Below are 24,024 nucleotides of genomic sequence, written 5' to 3' on the forward strand. Positions count from 1 at the left end.
AGGTCTCTCACCCCTTTCACTTCTCCTATCTCCAAAAAAAAATAAATAAAGAAACAAAATAGTATTTATATATATATATCTTAAATATGAGTAATGTTAGAGGTATAAGGAAATCACATAATGATTTATGTACAAAGTGATGTGGTTGGAAAAATGAATACAAAAAATCAAACTTATCATGTTTACTCTTCCGTTCATTTTTTGCCACATCACTCTATATAGAAATATTTGTAAGATTTATTTGTAAATCTAACATTATTGATGTTGGATTTTGTTACCAACGATTTCGCACATGCAAAATGTTAAGAAGTCATACGTGAGTATACTATAGTGAGTGGGTGAGGTACTATGATAACAGTAACATGCAAATACGTAAAATAAAGTGGACAAGAGACTTTTCATAGTGGTTCAGATGTTTAAAGCGAATCATAAATCCACTATGATTGTTCATATAAGTCTTTCTTTCTGCTCATTGCACAGGTTTACAAGAGATTGTGATCCGCAATATGAGATTACGATCTGCAATCTGAGACTAAAAGTGTCTGTGTTACAAGATAATGTCAAGTTAGTTTCTTTCTATTAATGTGTCTTTGCTATTTTCTTTGTGAAATTCGTGTGTGTCTAACACTTATTTTATGAGGAGGAGCTACCTATTTATACCCGTTTTGTTCAAGGTAATGATTACATTTTGCAAGTGGTTTGATGTTGTGAAGATCCTTCTTGCCTTCCCATTCGTTGAGAACTCTGACATATATCCTTTAATTAAATGGGGCTTGGACAGGTGTGTAAACTAAATTCACCCAAACACAAATCCTTGAGACAGTTTGGATCTTGATAGCTATATTCCTTTTACCTTTGGATATGTGTCAAGTTTTGAAGGATAAAATGGTTTGCTGGATTTTGATTAATGCTTGATTACGTCAACATATGTCGGCTTTTATTTTTAGGCATAACAAACATTATTGTCAATATATAACATGTAAAAGCATAATATAATTAATTTGATTATTGAAATTCTTGCATAATTCCATCTACTTAGGAAGAATGTCCATTCATAAAATAAATAAATGCCAAAGAAAGTCCAACACCCTAGAATTTAGAAAAACGGTGGTAAGTGTTGATTAATTATAGTAATACAAACCAAATCCATAGTTGAGGAGACCAAGAAGCTTCAGGTGGACTGTTGGACAGCTCATCGGACTAGATAAAATGTTAATTACTATTACGACTCAAATATTTTGCTTACATGTGGCTAGTGTCCTTTTTTGGAAAACCCGAGTCAAAATAACAAGTTGTGAACCAATTAAATTAAATCGATCCACTGGATATTTTATAATAAATTAATTAATTGTGAACTTTATGGTGATTCTAGCAGTAATCAAGATGACCATTTCCATTATTCTGAGGCCAGATGTCAGCATCGATGTGCACGCGTACTATGCTTCATTAGAAAATTATTCTGATTTTAATTTTTCGATGGCATTACACATTGTAATAAAATGTCAAGTACATTTATCTTTCATTCTTTTTCAACCTTCATTATGGATGTATTTCAAGATAAAGAAAGCCACAATATAATAATACTGAACTCTGAAGCAACAGTATGCGTCATATTATATTTCCCTCCAATGTTTGATATTAGGGTAACATTTACTCTAAAATTATTGACATTTAAGCATCAGTTACAAATATTTTAACATTTTCTTGACTTAAAAAATATATTTTATTTACTTCTTATTTTGGTAATCGAAATATCCAGGCCAACTTACGCGTACTCCACCTACTAATTCTCAAGTACTCCACTTACTAATTCTCAAGGTCATTAAACACCCTATAAGGCCAAAAAGTCAGAAAAACCACTATTATTATTCAGGATACTCTCTCTCTCTCTCTCTCTCTCTCTCTCTCTCTCTCTCTCTCTCTATATATATATATATATATATATATCAAAATACTTTTAAAAAATAAGGACAAATAAATATATACCAGCAATTTGATTGTTTAGAAACAATGGAATGTGTTAGTGTGTAAGTTTTGAAAAGGAGGGCCCAATACATGTACTAGGGAGGCTCCTATGATAAACAATATCATGTACTCGAGAGGCCCATAACCTCTCAAGTATCTGGCCACTGCTAGACTATATTACCCAACCGAAAAATCTACTTGCATGTTGGGCGATGCAAGATCTTGGGCGATGCCCAAGCTGTTTTATCCGACACACGGAAGAAATCCACTTCGTCTTCTCCAATTCAGCAAGGGAAGGGAAGCCTACAAAATAAATAGTTAAAGAAGCAAAAAATTGATCAAAAGAAAATTAAAAATGTCCACCAGTACCCTTGCATGTTGACTTCGCATTAATTATTGTATCAATATTAAGGTTGCTTTCTCAGTCTCGTCTCTTTTATCAAAATGCAAAAACATTGTGATAAGCTTAAACTATTGAATTGGGAGATAAGATTTATTTAAATATGCATGACCCTACACTGATAATTAAGCTTACCCTAATTTGAGAGAAGTATCAGAACTGTCATCCGCTGTAGGCGGGCCGCTGCTGCAGCTGCAAACATTAGTAGCAGATTCTGATGACAACCCTTCTTCATGAATTGCGATTTCTGAATCAGCTAGGACGAGGCTCTTTCCCTTATACAAGTTGGACACCTGTTCCAAATTTGAAAGATCCCTCGCCATTTTCAAATAAAATGAAATAAATAAAATTATTATAACAGTCCACCAAAATGAATTCTTATACCTTTTGTTTTAGCTGTCTATTCTCCTCCAATAGTTTTGCTCCCTGGAAATAGTACCAAGTTGAACTCAAGATAGAACTCTTGACTTATGGTATCATAATAATCAAAAGCAAACTGGAGAGGTCTTCAACCAAAGAGACATGTATATATATATATATAAAGTATTGCACACCATTAGATGGAAATTAAAGAACTTAAGCTATAGCTCATGACTGTGTCCTTAAAATTATAATACAAACTGAAAATTTGCATGTACATTTGAAAATTGCTAATATTATAAATAGAAAGATCTTTTGTGGAAAATTTCGATGCCAAAAAATTAAAGTCATTATATACATAAAAAATAAAAACTCTCAAGAGTGAAAGTCCACATATTTTAGTTGATTCATGTATTATAGATAAACATTATTTTCATATTTCCATGAATATCTCCTCTCTGACTTTGAGAAGATCTCAATTTAATATATCCTCATGGAGAAACTTGTTTATCATCCTTCTAGTACACTATTGCTTCTACCACAAACAGTGACTACTAACTTTAAATTAGTAAGAAAGATCATGAAAAAAAGGCATAGATTAGTAGTTTAAATTTTCCAAAAGAAAAAAAATATAATTGATAGAAATAAATATGTCTTCTAACCTTTCTTTCAAGTGAAGAGATCTCGTTCATAATCAATTCACTCTGATAGGGAAAATAAAACTCATATGAACACCTGCATGAATAATGGTAAATATATATACTTTAGTCTGCAAAAAAATAAAAAAAATACATACCTTTGTTTCAAGAACACGCCCAAGTCCTGATTCAAGCAATTTTTCGAGTTGTTGTAATTCCTCTATATTCAATCCTTTAAGATCTTCCCCTCGCATTTGTCTATTATAAAAGGTAATATTAATAATAAAGGAATTTTTGCTAACTCACCAAAGTAAAGAGACAATATAACTACATTAAAATATATACCGTAGTTCATGGCTCTTATCAGCAACTTCCTTGCTCAATCTGATGTTGTTGCTATTTTCCAGCTATATAAGAATGGAATTGCCAGTCAGTTCTGATATGTAACGTTGCAATAATCGGGAAAAGAAATTATATATGTGATGCCAAGTTAGCCAATGCAAGGAGTTGGAATTCGCTTAATTAAAAAGTTAAATTAGTGAACCTCTTAAAACGTACATAGCAGCTATTTATGTTATGATAATCTAACAAAACTGATCAAATAAATACCTGCAGTTCAAGCGATGGTGGTAAAGCTTCCGATGTGATAGAATGCCTATTATACCTTGAAATTGTGTCCTCATGCTTCACAACAAAATGTATAAGTAAATAGTTAGACAGGTCAGAACTCATAGCAAATTTGCCATGTATAGGACTAGTTAAAGCACATTGAACTGTTTGAAACCATACTGTAACTTAACATGTATCGCAGTGGAGTTTAATTAATGCTAGAATAAAGATCCCATCAGCTGGGAAGGCATCAAACCCTATTCATCATATATATGTCTATATAAACTTTAATGATTTTAATCTAACTGAACTTCATTCACAAATGACATGTTGTTATCTGTCATTACATCCAATCACCATCATCCACCCATATATTTTAAGCATTTGCAATTAGTTATAACTAATACAACCATTCAACTGATATATTGACTGATAATTTAAGTGAAAATCAAGAAAACCTAGCCATTTGAAAATTTACAAGAGATGAAAAGTAATATCCAATTATTTAAATAACAAAGTTCATCACCTTAAATTAGCAACTTTAAACACAATTATGTTCTAGTGAATGAAAATCTGAACAAACAGTAAAATTAGAGTCAAAAAGTGTCAACATGCCTTAGAGATTCTGTTACTAACAATTAACAAAGGATGTAATATGATATAACCACTTTGGCCTGAATAGATAAAGAAGAATTCAACAAACCCTTACAACGTGACATGATGAAGAGAAGAGCTTCTGTTATTCAAATGTATTGACGAAGGCTACAAAGGGAGGTGGAGTCACATATGAAGAGGATCCAGTTTTGGAGAAACTGGCTAAAGCATATATATTATTCATAACTTATATCTATACTACAGCTCAGATCAAATGGCCAAGGCACCACTTCTTATTCACAATCAACATATGAAGTTAAGACATGCATTTCAATCAACAGACTTAACCATGAAACATAAGACATGGTAATAGTTATGTAATGTCCGTCATAGGTTAATCAAATTCAAAGGAATTTACAAATGTAATAATTGGATCCCCAAATTCATGTAGAATAAGAACTGATGTATGCTATAGCAATAAAAATAAATTATGCCTCACACAAAGTAATAAGTTTGAGATTTAGGCGAAGTTTAACTGTGCAGCTCTGAGAAATAAGATTAATATCAAATTAATTATAAGAAATGCATAATATTATATGATCTTATATAACAAATGTTCCCCAAAAACCTATCTATATCAGCTCAAGAATGATCATGTTCACAAATATCACCTAATAAACAGGTTAATCATAAGAAATAGGAAAAACAAGCGATATTGTCATCAAACATAATGAACTACTTGTTCACTATAGTCATATAAAAAAAAATAAGAACACCACGGGGGTACCAAGTGATCTATTAACCAACCAAGTATTCAACAACAATGTATTTCACCACTGATACAGATTACGTGTAGTACCTCAATGGTATCATAGATGTTCTAATCATGTTAGCACCTTTTACAATTAAGTGTCAAATACATGTGTTCCTTACAAATAGACATTTCCATTGAATCTGGTTTGAGGCCATGGAGCCCTATTCAAAAGTAATATAGAATTTACTCCAAACTCAATCTAACATAAGTCCACAACATTTACCTCACAGGCCACATGCAATGAAAGTCTCAAAGGCTTGTTTATACTTATAATCAAACTAACAAATTTTGGCTTAAATTGAAAGAAAGTTAATCAACTGTGTTCAAAATCAAGCACATTCATGCATTATAGACTCATCGATGACTAATGTAGGTCATTATAAATTTTGAACAATTTTTACATGGTTACATTCAATTTTCAATATATAATTATTAGAACTGACTCAGTTTGCACTTAAAAAGAAATTTTATTTATTAATAAGCTTATATAATATTTGACATAGATAGAGACTGAAACCTGTGGGGATAGGGTAGATGTAGCCAAGTGGATCAAGGCAGGGATTGTGAATCCACCACGCCGCGGGTTCAATCCCCATCGTTCGCCCACCAATAAACGGCACTTTTGTTACAAAGACACAAGACAAACCTAGAAAGAACTTTTTCTGCATGTAATTGAGGGCTTTCAAACGCACCAAGTATTTGGTATCCGATTGAAAGAGAAAGAAGGAAGCATAGATTCGTGCAAGCACACACACACCACCACGCGCGGGTTCAATCCCATCGTTCGCCACAATAAACGGACCTTTTGTTACGAAGACACAAGACAAACCTAGAAAGAACTTTTGCACACACACACTAAACGGACCTTTTGTTACGAAGACAAGACAAACCTAGAAGAACTTTTTCTGCATGTCATCTTGAGGCTTTCAAACGCATCCAAGTATTTGGTATGATTGAATAGGAAACCAGATATATATTATATATATATATATATATATTATATATAATATATATATATATAAGATATATACCCAAGACAAACCTAAAAGAACTTTTTCTGCATGTCATCTTGAGGCTTTCAAACGCATCCAAGTATTTGGTATCCGATTGAATAGGAAACCAGTATATATATATATATATAAATATATGAGATCAACTGATCAACTCAAGTTCAAGCTAGAAAACTTACAAATATTATATACAGGTCCAGCTAAACGACCAAAACTCAACCAAACATTTTCAAACCCTTGCACAAACAAGTCTCATTAGAAGGTCAATCAGTTGGACTTTCACCTTAAATGAACTAACATCGAGCTTAATTTAGAAGGTCAACTAGAGTCTTTCACCTAATTAAACCAACATAGCTTGATTTGAGCTTGGTTAATTACTTTATTAGCCACATTCAAGTAAAAAGCAAAACTAATATTGGCCTGCTCGGTTTGCTGACCAACTAATCATGTTTATTGAAATGATAAGAGTCGTTATTCAAATCAGCTAGCCTTTGAAACCAAGAAAGTTAATGGCTGTCTGCCACTATGGAAACCCAAAAATACAAAGAGGACTTTTCATGCGGAACCTTGAATGACAAGGATAACACCGAAATTCTCAAAAACTCAAAGGCTTTAAATTTGATAAAAAAATTATGGTCTTATGACACATTCATGAACATTAATCATAGTTCGAATATTAATGCTTGCCATAAGATGCTAACCATCGACCATAACTTTGAATAGCAACAAGTAAAATTCTTTGCCAACCTATCTTGATTCCAGCTAGTCTCGCTGAATTATGAGAGCGTAATTTGTTATACTTAAGACAATATAATGCTCAAATATTAGAACAAACTATATCAAAGTTAAAGTAAAACTTTAAGTCACTGAATATATGATACTACTCCTCCCCTCTCCCTTCAGAGTAAATATTAGGTCTGGAAAGTGCTGTCAAACATACATAGATTACTTGTAATCTTTTATCCATTTCATACACAAACAAACACAATAAATAACTACTCTACCACACATGCACCAGAAATTATTTATTTTACTGATGAAATGATAGTATTAATATGTTCACTTCATTAACAATATATTTAACTTCAAACTTATTATCAAACAAACAATTAAATGTTATACATATACAATACTTACAGTTAACCATAACCCATCCCCCATGCATCCTCACTCTACCTTATTATCAAACAACAATTAAATGTGTTCTTTCGAAGACTATTTATACTTATACAATGACTCAATGATATTTATTTCAATATTTATTTGTAACTACCATAACAGTATCCTAGATTATAGATACGTAATAAGGAATGAAATAAGCCAAAACAACCGAGAAATAAACTAAAATAATTACTAATATATTATTAGACATACAACATAATTGTTATAATGTATATTTATATTTCTCACCTTGACACCAATTAAATAATTAATATAGGCGTACGTACATTCATCATATGTGTTGAACGTTGAATATTTAAAGTAGTTGAGCCACAATACAGAGATGAAGTTATAATATTGGTTTGTTTTTTTTTATTTTATGACAAAACATAGGTCAATTAAGAATATTTCAAGACGTTGATTTTCACTCTTAATTAATATAACTCCAAAGGTCCATAGAATAATCAACTCTGAGAGTGTGAACCGAAGTACGACGTTTTTTGAAAGCGACCATGGAATTTCAGCAAAGAAGTTGCTTTATTCCTCTCTGTAAAAAAAATTCTTGCTGTTGAAAGATCGAACGAAATGGGAAAGAGTAAAAACTTGGAGGAGTCTCTCTCACGCGCGCACAAACACAACGACAAAGAGAGAAAGCACATAAACGCAGACACGGGAAGACAAAGGACCGAAATAATAGGTGGAGGTGAGAAGAAAAGTTATAGATTTATCGTACGGAATTTTAATATAGAGAAAAAAAAAAATGGAATGGGAAAATACCTGGAGGCGCGCAGTACTCAAAGAGCTTGCCAGTAGCTGAGAAAATGATGGAGCAACCTCGGCGTCACAGAGAACAGAAAGCTCTTCAGCTTTTTAAAGAGACCTCGCCTCCTCTTAGAGAAGGTGACTTGCCTGGCCGTTACGTTATCAATCTTGGATCTTGATCTCTCTCTCGCCATTCTTCACCCTCCAAAATCCATCAACCCATAACTTCACATTTTCTAAGTTAATAAAGTAAGAACCTACATAATAAATGAACTAAAAGGGGTAAAAATGAAGTGGATTTCTTCCAATTTATGAGAGAACCTAGTAGAAACCCTGTTAAAGACCCGGTTCAGATCCAGGTTAAGAAAGCCAGATAAAGTTAAAATAAATAGAAAAAAAGACCCACCATTATACTCATGAAAATGCAAGCAATTACAGAAGAATGAAAGATTAAAGATTTTGTGTGTGTTTGGGGGGGTTGTTTCTCGTTTACCTTCTCGGAGTGGTGTGTTAGGTCTGAACTGATCTCACACAGCTACCAAAAGGCACTAAACTAATTGGAGAAACGATTTTAAAGAGAGAGAAAGACATAATGTGTGTTCAGAAAGGAAAGGTTGCCTTCCCTTTTATAGCCGAACAGTATCTTTTTTTTTAGTTATTATCTTCATATTTTTAATATATATTATACTTAACTATGTAATAAGATGATATAGGTTAATATACGAAGAGAGATAGAACTGATTAAGACAAAACTAATGAGACATGGACCAACGCGAAATAGTTTTTTATCAAAATTTTAAATAAGTGTTTTTTTCTTTCTTTTCTTTATGGGGACGGTCGCTTCCCGTACATACATGGCCATGCTCCCACTAGCTTAGCAATAATGACTTGTACCTTCCACTCTCAGCCATTTTAAATCCTCGCTATTTGTGAGTCAACAATTTTTATCCAACCCAAATAATGGATTAACGACGAAATTACTCGTAAATTTTTAAAATATTATTTTATTATTTAATTTTATAATCTTGTAGGAGATAAAAGGTAAATTCAATACAATTATAAAGTTTATAAAGGGGTATTGTCTAAACTTATAAGTTAGCTAAATTAAAAATTGACTTATTTGTTTATAAGTTTTTTGAGCTTTAAGCCAAAAAAAATAAAAAATAAGTTGGAAGAACTTTTTTTTTTTTTTGGCTTATAAGCACTTGCTTATAAGCTAATTTGACCAAGTATATTACCACATTATCCTTATTTAATTTTAAAATTTCATAATATATTCTGTTTAATATAGTACCATTTTTAGTCATTTTATAATAAATGTACTTATAAGCATAATTTACCAAACACGTCAACTACTTATAATACTTATAAGTACTTTAACCAAACAAAATTGCCTAAAATTTAAACGCTTATAAGCTAAAATTAGCTTAGCTTATAAGCAATTGTTGCTTTAAGCTAATTTTCATAAGCTTAGACAAACACTCCTAAGAAAGAAGGTCGATGAGTCTTTAATGATGAAAGATTAGATTTTGATGATTAAGATTATCAAAATTTGCCTTGAGAGGCAGTTTTACAAGCCCTGATCACTCAATTATCGATGATTAACGGGGTTGATAGGAGTAGAATTGAGGGATTTTATAAGTGATGGTAGGAGAAGAGAATGGTGATACTCACTGTGAGCACGGGTAGAGGGTAGAACCGGAAACGGAACCGGAACTACCCAAAACCTGCACTGTGGGGTAGGTTCGGTTCAATTTTTGGAACCGTACTGTGCGGTTCCGGTACGGTTCTTACCCTCGGAGGAACCGCGAACCGGAACGGAACCTGTAAAAAGGGTACCCTGTTGGAACCTGTAGGGGGTACCTGTGGGACTTAGAACCTGTTTGGAACCTGTTGACTGTGAAACCTGTTTGGAACCTGTTTGGAACCGTTTTGGAACCTGTTTGGAACCTGTTTGGAACCTATATTGGAACCTGTTTTGGAAACCTGTTTAGAACCTATTTTGAACTGTAGAACCTATTTGGAACTGTTAGAACCTATTTGGAACCTGGATATAATGAAATATTTGTGAAATGTAAATAATGGGGGAGTTTCTTTATTTACATATAAAAAAATTTAAAATAGAAAAAGTTAAATTTTTAGAATAACCTAATTAAATAAAATAACGAATACAATTATACTTATACATATAAATACACCAATTAAAAGCTTTAATATTTATAATATATTAATATTAAAGTTTTGATCAATTAAGTGAATAATTGGAATATGATCCAATTAAAAGTGTTTTACATTTTTAATGTTATTAAAAGAATTATTTTTGAAATAAATAGTATATTGATTGAGTAATATATATTAGTTATTTACTTCAATATCAAGTTCTAAGTATATCTAAATAAATTAGTAATTAATTAATTACATATGATAAATTGATAAACATTAATAAATTTAATTACTAGTAAATATCATACTTAATCAATTATACATTACATTATAGTTAAATGATTACATTAATTATAACTTTATAACATTACTTAATGATTTATAGTATAATTAATTATAGCATTACATATTTGATTACTACTTAATTAATTGTCTTATTATAAACATTAGTACAAACTTAATTAAATGATTAAAAATTTAATTAATTATAATATTACATTAAAAATTATAGTATGTTATTTAATAGTTAACACTATACATACATATAGTTAGATTATATAATAATATAACATTACACTAATTAAATAATACTTAATTGATTGAGTGATGATATTAGTGTTAAACATTAGTAATTACTAATTTGCTACATAAAAATTAGCACAATACTTAATTAAATGATAAAAAATTTAATTATATAACATTAATTAAACATTACATTATAGTTAAATAATTACTCAATTAAATATTAATTATATATATACATTTATATTATGATCACTTACTTAATATAGCAACATAGTTAAATGATTACATAATTACATAATTAGTTATGAATTATAACATTACATTATAAACATAGTAATTTACTAATTTACTATATTATTACATTACTAATTAAATATTAAAAATTTAATTAATTATAACATTACCTTATATATTTATAATATAATTACTTAACAATTATAACATTCTATTATAAACATGTATTAGTAATAAAATGATTTGAAATTTAAAATTATAATATTAAATTATAGATTTATAGTATGATTATTTAATTCATTAAACATTACATTAACTATTTAGTATGATCATATAATTAATATAACATACATAATTAATAATACTTAATTGAGTATGAGTTATGATATTATATTTTAAAATTAGTAATTACTAATTTACTATAAACCTAGCAAATACTTAATTGATGATAAGAAATTAATAAATATAACATTATCTTATAAACATTTCATTATAAACATTAATTAAGCATTAATTATAGTTAATAATTACTCAATTAAATTATAATTATAATATACATTTATTATGATACTTACTTAATTATAGCATTATATAGTTAAATGATTACATAATTACTTAATTAGATGAATTTATAACATTACATTTAAAACATTAGTAATTTACTATAATATTACATACTTAATTAAACGATTAAAAATTTAATTAATTATAACATTACTTATATATTTGTAATATGATTATTTAATCAATATAACATTCCATTGTAAACATAGCATATTAATGAATGATTTGAAATTTAATTAATTATAAATTAAATTATAGATTGTAGTAGTGATACAATTCATTATAACATTCATTATACTATTTATAGTATGATCATATAATTAATAAACATTACATAATTAAATAATTACTAATTGATTATGAGTTATGATATTATATTTTAAACATTAGTAATTACTAATTACTAATACAATTAGCACAATACTTAATTAAATGATAAGAAATTTAATTAATTATAACATTACCTTATAAACATTAATTAAACATATATTATAGTTAAATAATTACTCAATTAAATTAATATATTATATACATTATTATGACACTTACTTAATTATAGCATTATATAGTTAAATGATTACATAATTACTTAATTAGTTATGAATTTATAACATTACATTAAACATTAGTAATCTACTATACATATTACATTACTTAATTAAACGATTAAAAATTTAATTATTATAACATTCTTTTATATTTGTAAATGATACTTAATCAATTATAATTCCATTATAACATTAGATATTAATTAAATGATTTGAAATTTAATTATATAATATAAATAAATTATAGATTTGTAGTGAATACTTAATTCATTATAACATTACATTATACTATTATAGTATGATCATATAATAATATAACATTACATAATTAATATTACTTAATTGATTATGAGTTATTATTATATTTAAACATTAGTAATTATTAATTTACTACATAAACATTAGCACAATACTTAATTAAATGATAAGAAATTTAATTAATTATAATATTACCTTATAAACATTAATTAAAATTACATTATAGTTAATAATTACTCAATTAAATTATAATATTATTATTACATTAATTATAATCACTTACTTAATTATAGCATTATATAGTTAAAGATTGCATAATTACTTAATTAGGATGAATTATAACATTACATTATAAACATTAGTAATTATACTACTATTACATTACTTAATTAAACGATTAAAAATTTAATTAATTATAACATTACTTTATATATTTGTAATGATTACTTAATCAATTATAAATTCCATTATAACATTAGTATATTAATTAAATGATTTGAAATTTAATTAATTATAATATTAAATTATAGATTTGTAGTATGATTACTAATTCATTATAACATTATATTATACTATTAGTATGATCATATAATTAATATAACATTACATAATTAAATGATTACTAATGATTATGACATATATATAAACATTAGTAATTTACTATTTGCACAATATTTAATCGAATATTATAATTTTATTAATTATAACATTTTATATAAATTTATGGTATGATTATTTAATAATTATAACATTCTATTATAAAAAATATTATAATACAATTAAATGATAACAATTTAATTAATTATAATATTACATTATAATTAAATAATATATACTTAATTAATATACATTACAATTTACATTGTAGTATGATCACTTAATTAATTAAACATTACAATTACATGTAGTATGATCACTTATTTAATTATAAAATACTTGTTTCTAATATTAAATTACTAAATTATTTGGTATATTATAAATACCCAATTAACCAATATAACATTAAATTAATAAATTTATAAACATAATATTTATTAACTTATCAATAGACCCCTGGCAAATGGCAATGTTAGAATTAGTATATAGAATTGTGTTGTTTAATGATTTTGGTGAAGTTATTTTATGTGAATTGTGATGAATAATGTTGTGTTTTGGTTTTGATTGACGAATTTTATGTGAATTGTGTGAATTGATTGAATTCAAGCGTTACTTAGAGATTACAGGTTATGAGTTACATTGGACACAAATGAATGAATAACGAAAATTTGTTAGGGGTGTATTTGTAAACTTAAAGGTGTTTGTTATTTTTTAAATAATGGGGGGTAATTGATTTTTTACAGGGTACCCTGGAAAGGAACCGGAACCTGCATTTTAGGTTCCGGTTTCTTGAATTGAAGAACCTGTTACTGTGAGTTCCGGTTCCGGTTCCTTTTTTTGGGAACCTGTACTGTGCGGTTCCGGTTCCGGTTCCCCGGAAAAGTGCAGGGTACCCGGAACCGCTCACCCCTAGGTGATAGTATGGGGTTGTAATAATGTTAGAATTAGAAATTGAATATAAATTTGAGTAATAAAGTGACATTTTAAAGGTATATGGTTAGAAAGTGTAATTAAATCATTATTTGAGTAGGAAAAAGTCAGTTTACACTTTATTTATTGAGATAAATGGGGTCACCATTACATATTTACTTGTATTTTGACTATTTTCTTGTTCATCTTCAGTTCCAAACTTCCAATCAAACCTTTTGTCTTATAATTATGAAATGAGTAAACGACATGTTCCCACCCAAGGTTTGACGAAATCCCAAGTTAGTACCACTGATTTCATTTATTCCAGATTTCCACCCTTAAAGTGACAGAAAAACGTTTGATGTAACGGTAAAGGGGTAAATTGGTCATTTTACATGGGCAGCGCACGTTAGCAGACCACCGCCTCTAACAGTCCTTCGGCGCACGTTAGCAGCCGTCGTTCCCGACATTTTTCGCTCTTTTCCGGTGATTCTTCCACCTAAAATCACCCTAGTCACCACCATTTGAACCCCTATCCTCCCCTCTACAAAACCATATCATTCACAACCCCTTATCACTCGCCGATCTCCGGCCACGGCAACGAAAAACGGCCGATGAACAGGAACTCTCGGCCGACGAATGACGACGAAACGGTTGCTGGGGACATTGGGGTTTCATAGATTTGGGGACGGTGGTTGCATTGGTGGTGTCCAATTGGATTTTCACCGCCGGAATCGACCTGAATCCGGTGAAGAACACCGAAACCCTAAGCCTAACGGTGCTGGCGATTGGAGGGGCAAATGAGTCGGGAACCAAAGGGGTTTTGGACGACGGACTACGGGGAAGGTGATGAAGGTGACCAGGGGGTTCGACGTCGTCGGAAACAGCCCAGATCGGGCTGTTTCTGATGAGGGTGTATAGTGATCGAGGGTGTTTTTGATATAATTTGAAAATAAAATGGTAAGTTTTGTAATTCTACTATTTTAGGGGTTAAAACATAATTTTAATTAAGGGCATTATGGTAATTGTACCCTCTAAACCCTAAAAATTCATAACACTGTTACTTTAAGGGTGGGAATCTAGAATAAATGAAACCAATGGTACTAACTTGAAATTTCGTCAAACCTTGGGTGGGAATATGTCGTTTACTCTTATGAAATAGATTAAAGCTATATTGAAGCTGGCAAATTCAATTAATTAATATATAATTATTCTATCATGACTTTATTTTATTGTGAATATGAAGTGATAAATTGGGTTTGTATAAATAGAAATGAGAAGATACTGATTTTTAAAGTTTATGATTTAAATATTTAATATATACCTTTAAATAGTAAACTACAAAAGTAGCTGCATAACATACATCAATTTTTTATTGAGCAATGATACAGTTACTGGAAGTAGTGCATTAAATGACATGATAAAATCTTGACCATCGATTAATATTAAGTTATAATTAATCGACGGTCAAGATTGCGTCACGTCATTCAATGCATAAATTCGATGTACTACTTTCAGTGACTGTATTATTTTCCTTTTTTATTTTTTACCTTTATGACTATAGGTGTCTAGTTTAGTTTATATGTACCTTAACTAATATTTTGATACCCTAAAACTGTCGATTGGATAAAAGTGCCAATAACTACCCCCTATTAATATCCGAGGAAGTATTCGAACTCAATATATATAAAAGTTGTCTATTAAAAGTAAAATTATATCATAAATTTGTCTGGTTGATTACAAAATATATCATCAATTACATTAAGTGATGCACACATGTTGATATAAGTCGTACATGTATTTATATTAGAAATTATCAACATCATCAATAAAGTTATTATATTGTATGATATTTTTTTTATATTCCAGACTAACTTTTAACGACTGAAATGTAAGATGTTTAATTAATAATTGACTAGTCGTTTAATATTTGATCACCGAAGTATATCGCTTACTGCATCGCTTAAGCGATCAGGTATATGGCAACAGATCGCTTAAGCGATCAAGCTTATTTGTACTAAATCGCTTAAGCGATATACTGGATTCCTTAAGCGATGCAGTAAGCGATATACTTCGGTGAGAAATTATATTCCGTAATGTTTATTTAATATTTAGTCCTTTTTTATTAATTATTTTTTTCATTTCAATAGAATGTGAAAAGAACACTTCGGTCTTTGTTGATCAGCACCGTACATAAAATTGAAAGATCTATTGTTATTCTATTATTTTTGTTAGTTCTTGGCAAGAAAGTAATATAAAAAAAATATAATATTGATATAAAATTGAACTCTGCAACCATTTGACGTTTAGGAGAATTGTTTGGAAAGTGTTGGGAACCTGTTTTGAAAACCTGTTTGGAACCTGTTTGGAACCTGTTTGGAACCTGTTTGGAACCTGTTTGGAACCTATTTGGAAACCTGTTTTGGAACCTGTTTAGAACCTATTTGGAACCTGTTAGAACCTATTTGGAACCTGTTTAGAACATTTTGGAACTGGACATAATGAAATATTTGTGAAATGTAAATAATGGGGGAGTTTCTATTATTTTACAATAAAAAAATTTAAATAGAAAAAGTTAAATTTTAGAATAACCTAATTAAATAAATATACGAATACAATTTACTATTACATATAAATTACACCATATTAAAAGCTTTAATATATTATAATTATTAATATTAAGTTTTGATCAATTAAGTGAAAATTGGAATTATGATCAATAAAGTGTTTTACATTTTTATGTTATTAAAAGAATTATTTTTGAATAAAATAGTATATTGATTGAGTAATAATATATTTAGTTATTTACTTCAATTATCAAGTTCTAAGTATATCTATAATAAATAGAATTAATTAATTACATATATAAATTGATAAACATTAATAAATTAATTACAGTAAATATCATACTTAACAATTATAACATTACAATAGTTAAATGATTACTTAATTAATTATAACTTTATAACATTACTTAATTGATTATAGTATAATTAATTATAGCATTACCTTAATTGATTACTACTTAATTAATTGTCTTTATTATAAACATTAGTACAAACTTAATTAAATGATTAAAAATTTAATTAAAAATATTACATTAAAAATTTATAGTATGTTATTTAATAGTTAATTCACTATAAATTACATTATAGTATGATATAATTAATTATAACATTACAAATTAAATATTACTTAATGATTATGAGGATTGATATATGTTAAAACTAGTAATTACTAATTTGCTACATAAACATTAGCACAATACTTAATTAAATGATAAAAATTTAATTAATTATAAACATTAATTAAACATACATTATAGTTAAATAATTACTCAATTAAATTATAATATTATTATATTACATTTAATTATGATCACTTACTTAATTATAGCATTACATAGTTAAATGATTACATAATTAATAATTAGTTATGAATTTATAACATTACATTAAAACATTAGTAATTACTAATTATATATTATTACATTACTTAATTAAACTATTAAAAATTTAATTAATTATAACATTACTTATATATTTATAAATAATTACTTAATCAATTATAACATTCTATTATACACTTAGTATATTAATCAAATGATTTGAAATTTAATTAATATAAATTAAATTATAGATTTATAGTATGATTATTTAATTCATTATAACATTACATTATATATATAGTATGATCATATAATTATATAACATACATAATTATATTACTTAATTGAGTATGAGTTATGATATTATTTTTAACATAGTAATTACTAATTTACTAATAAACATAGCACATACTTATTATGTAAGAAATTTAATTAATTATAACATTATCTTATAAACATTCATTATAAACATTAATTAAGCATTACATTATAGTAAATAATTACTCAATTAAATTATAATATTAATATTACATTATATATGATTACTTACTTAATATAGCATTATATAGTTAAATGTTACATAATTACTTAATTAGTTATGATTTTAACATTACATTATAAACATTAGTAATTTACTATAACTTACATTACTAATTAAACGATAAAAATTTAATAATTATAACATTACTTTATATTTTGAATATGATTATTTAATCAATTATAACATTCCATTGTAAACATAGCATATTAATGAAATGATTGAAATTTATTAATATAATATTAAATTATAGATTTGTAGTATGATTACTTAATTCATTATAACATTACATTATACTATTTATAGTATGATCATAATTAATATAACATTACATAATTAAATAATTACTTAATTGATATGAGTTATGAATTATATTAAACATTATTATTACAATTTACTACATAAACATTAGCACAATACTTAATTAAATGATAAGAAATTTAATTAATTAACAATTACCTTATAAACATTAATTAAACATTATATTATAGTTAAATAATTACTCAATTAAATTATAATATTATTATATACATTATATTATGATCACTTACTTAATTATAGCATATATAAGTTAAAGATTACATAATACTTAATTAGTTATGAATTTATAACATACATTATAAACATTAGTAATCTACTATACTAACATTACTTAATTAAACGATTAAAAATTTAATTAATTATAACATTACTTTATATATTTGTAATATGATTACTAATCAATTAAACATTCCATTATAAACATTAGTATATTAATTAAATGATTTGAAATATTAATTATAATATTAAATATAGATTTGTGTATGACTACTAAATCATTATAACATTAATTATACTATTATAGTATGATCATATAATTATATAACATTACATAATTAAATAATTAATAATGATTATGAGTTATGATATTATATTTTAAACATTAGTAATTATTAATTTACTACATAAACATTAGCACAATACTTAATTAATGATAGAAATTTAATTAATATAATATTACTTATAAACATTAATAAACATTACATTATAGTTAATAATTACTCAATTAAATTATAATATTATTATTACATTATATTATAATCACTTACTTAATTATAGCATTATATAGTTAAATGATTGATAATTACTATTAGTTATGAATTTATAACATTACATTATAAACCTTAGTAATTTCTTACTTTACATTACTAATTAAAAGATTAAAAATTTAATAATTATAACATTACTTTTATATTTGTAAATGATTACTTAATCAATTATAATATTCCATTATAAACATTAGTATATTAATTAAATGATTGAAATTTAATTAATTATAATTTAAATTATAGATTTGTAGTATGATTACTTAATTCATTATAACATTATATTATACTATTATAGTATGATCATATAATTAATATAACATTACATAATTAAATGATTACTATGATATGACATTATATTATAAACATTAGTAATTTACTAATTTGCACAATATTTAATCGAATATTTATATTTATAATTATAACATTATATTATAAATTTATGGTATGATTATTTAATTAATTATAACATTCTATATAAAAAAATATTATAATACTTTTAAATGATTAACAATTTAATAATTATAATATTACATTAAATTAAATAATTATTACTTAATTAATTATAAATACAATTTACATGAGTATGATCACTTAATTATTATAACTTACAATTTACAGTAGTATGATCACTTAATAATTATAACATTACTTGTTTCTAATAATAAATTTACTAAATTAATTTGGTAATATAAATACCCAATTAACCAATTATAACATTAAATTAATAAATTTATAAACATTAAAATTTATAACTTATCAAATAGACCCCTGGCAAATGGCAATGTTAGTAATTAGTATTAAGAATTGTTGTTGTTAAATGATTTTGGTGAAGTTATTTTATGTGAATTGTGATGAATAATTGTTTGTGTTTGGTTTGATGACGAATTTTATGTGAATTGTGATGAATTGATTGAATTCAAGCGTTACTTAGAGATTACAGGTTATGAGTACATTGGACACAAATGAATGAATAACGAAAATTTGTTAGGGGTGTATTTGTAAACTTATAAGGTGTTTTTGTTATTTTTAAACTAATAGGGGGGTAATTGATTTTTTACAGGGTACCCTGGAAAGGCACGGAACCTGCATTTAGGTTCCGGTTCTTGAATTGAAGAACCTGTACTGTGAGGTTGGAGGCGCTGCAGTACTCAAAGAGCTTGCCAGTAGCTGAGAAAATGATGAGAGCAACCTCGGCGTCACAGAGAACAGAAAGCTCTTCAGCTTTCTTAAAGAGACCTCGCCTCCTCTTAGAGAAGGTGACTTGCCTGGCCGTTACGTTATCAATCTTCTGGATCTTGATCTTCTCTCTCGCCATTCTTCACCCTCCAAAATCCATCAACCCATAACTTTCACATTTTCTAAGTATAATAAAGTAAGAACCATACATATAAAATGGAACTAAAAGGGGTAAAAATGAAGTGGATTTTCTTCCAATTTATGAGAGAACCTAGTAGAAACCCTAGTTAAAGACCCGGTTCAGATCCAGGTTAAGAAAGCCAGATAAAGTTTTAAAATAAAATAGAAAAAAAGACCCACCATTCATAACTCATGAACATGCAAGCAATTACAGAAGAATGAAAGATTAAAGATTTTAGTGTGTTGTTTGGGGGGGTTTGTTTCTCGTTTACCTTCTCGGAGTGGTGTGTTAGGTCTGAACTGATCTCACACAGCTACCAAAAGGCACTAAACTAATTGGAGAAACTGATTTTAAAGAGAGAGAAAGACATACTTGTGTGTTCAAGAAAGGAAAGGTTGCCTTCCCTTTTATAGCCGAACAGTATCTTTTTTTTTTAGTTATTATCTTCATTATTTTTAATATATATTTATACTTAACTATGTAATTAAGATGACTATAGGTTAATATACGAAGAGAGATAGAACTGATTAAGACAAAACTAATGAGACATGGACCAACGCGAACTTAGTTTTTTAATCAAAATTTTAAATAAGTGTTTTTTCTTTTCTTTTCTTTTATGGGGACGGTCGCTTCCCGTACATACATGGCCATGCTCCCACTAGCTTAGCAATAATGACTTGTACCTTCCACTCTCAGCCATTTTAAATCCTCGCTATTTGTGAGTCAACAATTTTTATCCAACCCAAATAATGGATTAACGACGAATAATTACTCGTAAATTTTTAAAATATTATTTTATTATTTAATTTTATAATCTTGTATGGAATAAAAGGTAAATTCAATACAATTATTAAAGTTTATTAAAGGGGTATTTGTCTAAACTTATAAGTTAGCTAAATTAAAAATTGACTTATTTGTTTATAAGTTTTTTGAGCTTATAAGCCAAAAAAAAATAAAAAATAAGTTGGTGGAAGATACTTTTTTTTTTTTTTTGGCTTATAAGCACTCTGCTTATAAGCTAATTTGACCAAGTATATTACCACATTATCCTTATTTAATTTTAAAATTTCATAATATATTCTTGTTTAATATAGTACCATTTTTAGTCATTTTATAATAAAATGTACTTATAAGCCATATTTTACCAAACACGTCAACTACTTATCAATTACTTATAAGTACTTTAACCAAACACATAATTGCTTAAAATTTAAACGCTTATAAGCTAAAATTAGCTTAGCTTATAAGCAATTGTTGCTTATAAGCTAATTTTCATAAGCTTAGACAAACACCTCCTAAGAAAGAAGGTCGATGAGTCTTTTAATGATGAAAGATTAGATTTTGATGATTAAGATTTATCAAAATTTGCCTTGGGAGAGGCAGTTTTACAAGCCCTGATCACTCAATTATCGATGATTAACGGGGTTGATAGGAGTAGAATTTGAGGGATTTTTATAAGTGATGGTAGGAGAAGAGAATGGTGATACTCACTGTGAGCACGGGTAGCGGGTAGAACCGGAACCGGAACCGGAACCTACCCAAAACCTGCACTGTGCGGGTAGGTTCCGGTTCCAATTTTTTGGAACCGCTACTGTGCGGTTCCGGTACCGGTTCTTACCCTCGGAGGAACCGGAACCGGAACCGGAACCTGTAAAAAGGGTACCCTGTTTGGAACCTGTAGGGGGTACCCTGTGGGATCCTGGTGAGAACCTGTTTGGAACCTGTTGAAACTGTTTGAAACCTGTTTGGAACCTGTTTGGAACCGTTTTGGAACCTGTTTGGAACCTGTTTTGGAACCTATATTGGAACCTGTTTTTGGAACCTGTTTAGAACCTATTTTGAACTGTAGAACCTATTTGGAACTGTTAGAACCTATTTGGAACCTGGATATAATGAAATATTTGTGAAATGTAAATAATGGGGGAGTTTCTTTATTTACATATAAAAAAATTTAAAATAGAAAAAGTTAAATTTTTAGAATAACCTAATTAAATAAAATAACGAATACAATTATACTTATACATATAAATACACCAATTAAAAGCTTTAATATTTATAATATATTAATATTAAAGTTTTGATCAATTAAGTGAATAATTGGAATATGATCCAATTAAAAGTGTTTTACATTTTTAATGTTATTAAAAGAATTATTTTTGAATAAAATAGTATATTGATTGAGTAATATATATTAGTTATTTACTTCAATATCAAGTTCTAAGTATATCTAAATAAATTAGTAATTAATTAATTACATATGATAAATTGATAAACATTAATAAATTTAATTACTAGTAAATATCATACTTAATCAATTATACATTACATTATAGTTAAATGATTACATTAATTATAACTTTATAACATTACTTAATGATTTATAGTATAATTAATTATAGCATTACATATTTGATTACTACTTAATTAATTGTCTTATTATAAACATTAGTACAAACTTAATTAAATGATTAAAAATTTAATTAATTATAATATTACATTAAAAATTATAGTATGTTATTTAATAGTTAACACTATACATACATTATAGTTAGATTATATAATAATATAACATTACCTAATTAAATAATACTTAATTGATTGAGTGATGATATTAGTGTTAAACATTAGTAATTACTAATTTGCTACATAAAAATTAGCACAATACTTAATTAAATGATAAAAAATTTAATTATTATAACATTAATAAACATTACATTATAGTTAAATAATTACTCAATTAAATATTAAATTATATATATACATTTATATTATGATCACTTACTTAATATAGCAACATAGTTAAATGATTACATAATTACATAATTAGTTATGAATTATAACATTACATTATAAACATAGTAATTTACTAATTTACTATATTATTACATTACTAATTAAATATTAAAAATTTAATTAATTATAACATTACCTTATATTTATAATATAATTACTTAACAATTATAACATTCTATTATAAACATGTATTATAATAAATGATTTGAAATTTAAAATTATAATATTAAATTATAGATTTATAGTATGATTATTTAATTCATTAAACATTACATTAACTATTTAGTATGATCATATAATTAATATAACATACATAATTAATAATACTTAATGAGTATGAGTTATGATATTATATTTTAAACATTAGTAATTACTAATTTACTATAAACCTAGCAAAATACTTAATTGATGATAAGAAATTAATAAATATAACATTATCTTATAAACATTTCATTATAAACATTAATTAAGCATTAATTATAGTTAATAATTACTCAATTAAATTATAATTATAATATACATTTATTATGATACTTACTTAATTATAGCATTATATAGTTAAATGATTACATAATTACTTAATTAGATGAATTTATAACATTACATTTAAAACATTAGTAATTTACTATAACTATTACATACTTAATTAAACGATTAAAAATTTAATTAATTATAACATTACTTATATATTTGTAATATGATTATTTAATCAATATAACATTCCATTGTAAACATAGCATATTAATGAA

General features: G+C 26.7%; 1 protein-coding gene across 1 annotated transcript; it reads right to left on the minus strand.

The window, feature by feature from the left end:
* Positions 1-2,202: 2,202 nt before the first annotated feature.
* LOC116106320 (MADS-box protein SVP-like) lies at positions 2,203-20,440 on the minus strand. The gene is made up of 8 exons (XM_031392680.1): positions 20,249-20,440; positions 3,973-4,041; positions 3,709-3,770; positions 3,522-3,621; positions 3,388-3,429; positions 2,750-2,791; positions 2,501-2,640; positions 2,203-2,268 (listed from the first exon to the last, which is right to left on the minus strand). The coding sequence occupies exons 1-8, from the start codon at positions 20,438-20,440 to the stop codon at positions 2,250-2,252; spliced, it is 666 nt and encodes a 221-aa protein (XP_031248540.1). The 3' UTR covers positions 2,203-2,249.
* Positions 20,441-24,024: the final 3,584 nt, after the last annotated feature.

Source organism: Pistacia vera, unplaced genomic scaffold (genome assembly GCF_008641045.1).
Source record: "Pistacia vera cultivar Batoury unplaced genomic scaffold, PisVer_v2 Contig512, whole genome shotgun sequence".
NCBI lineage: Eukaryota > Viridiplantae > Streptophyta > Magnoliopsida > Sapindales > Anacardiaceae > Pistacia > Pistacia vera.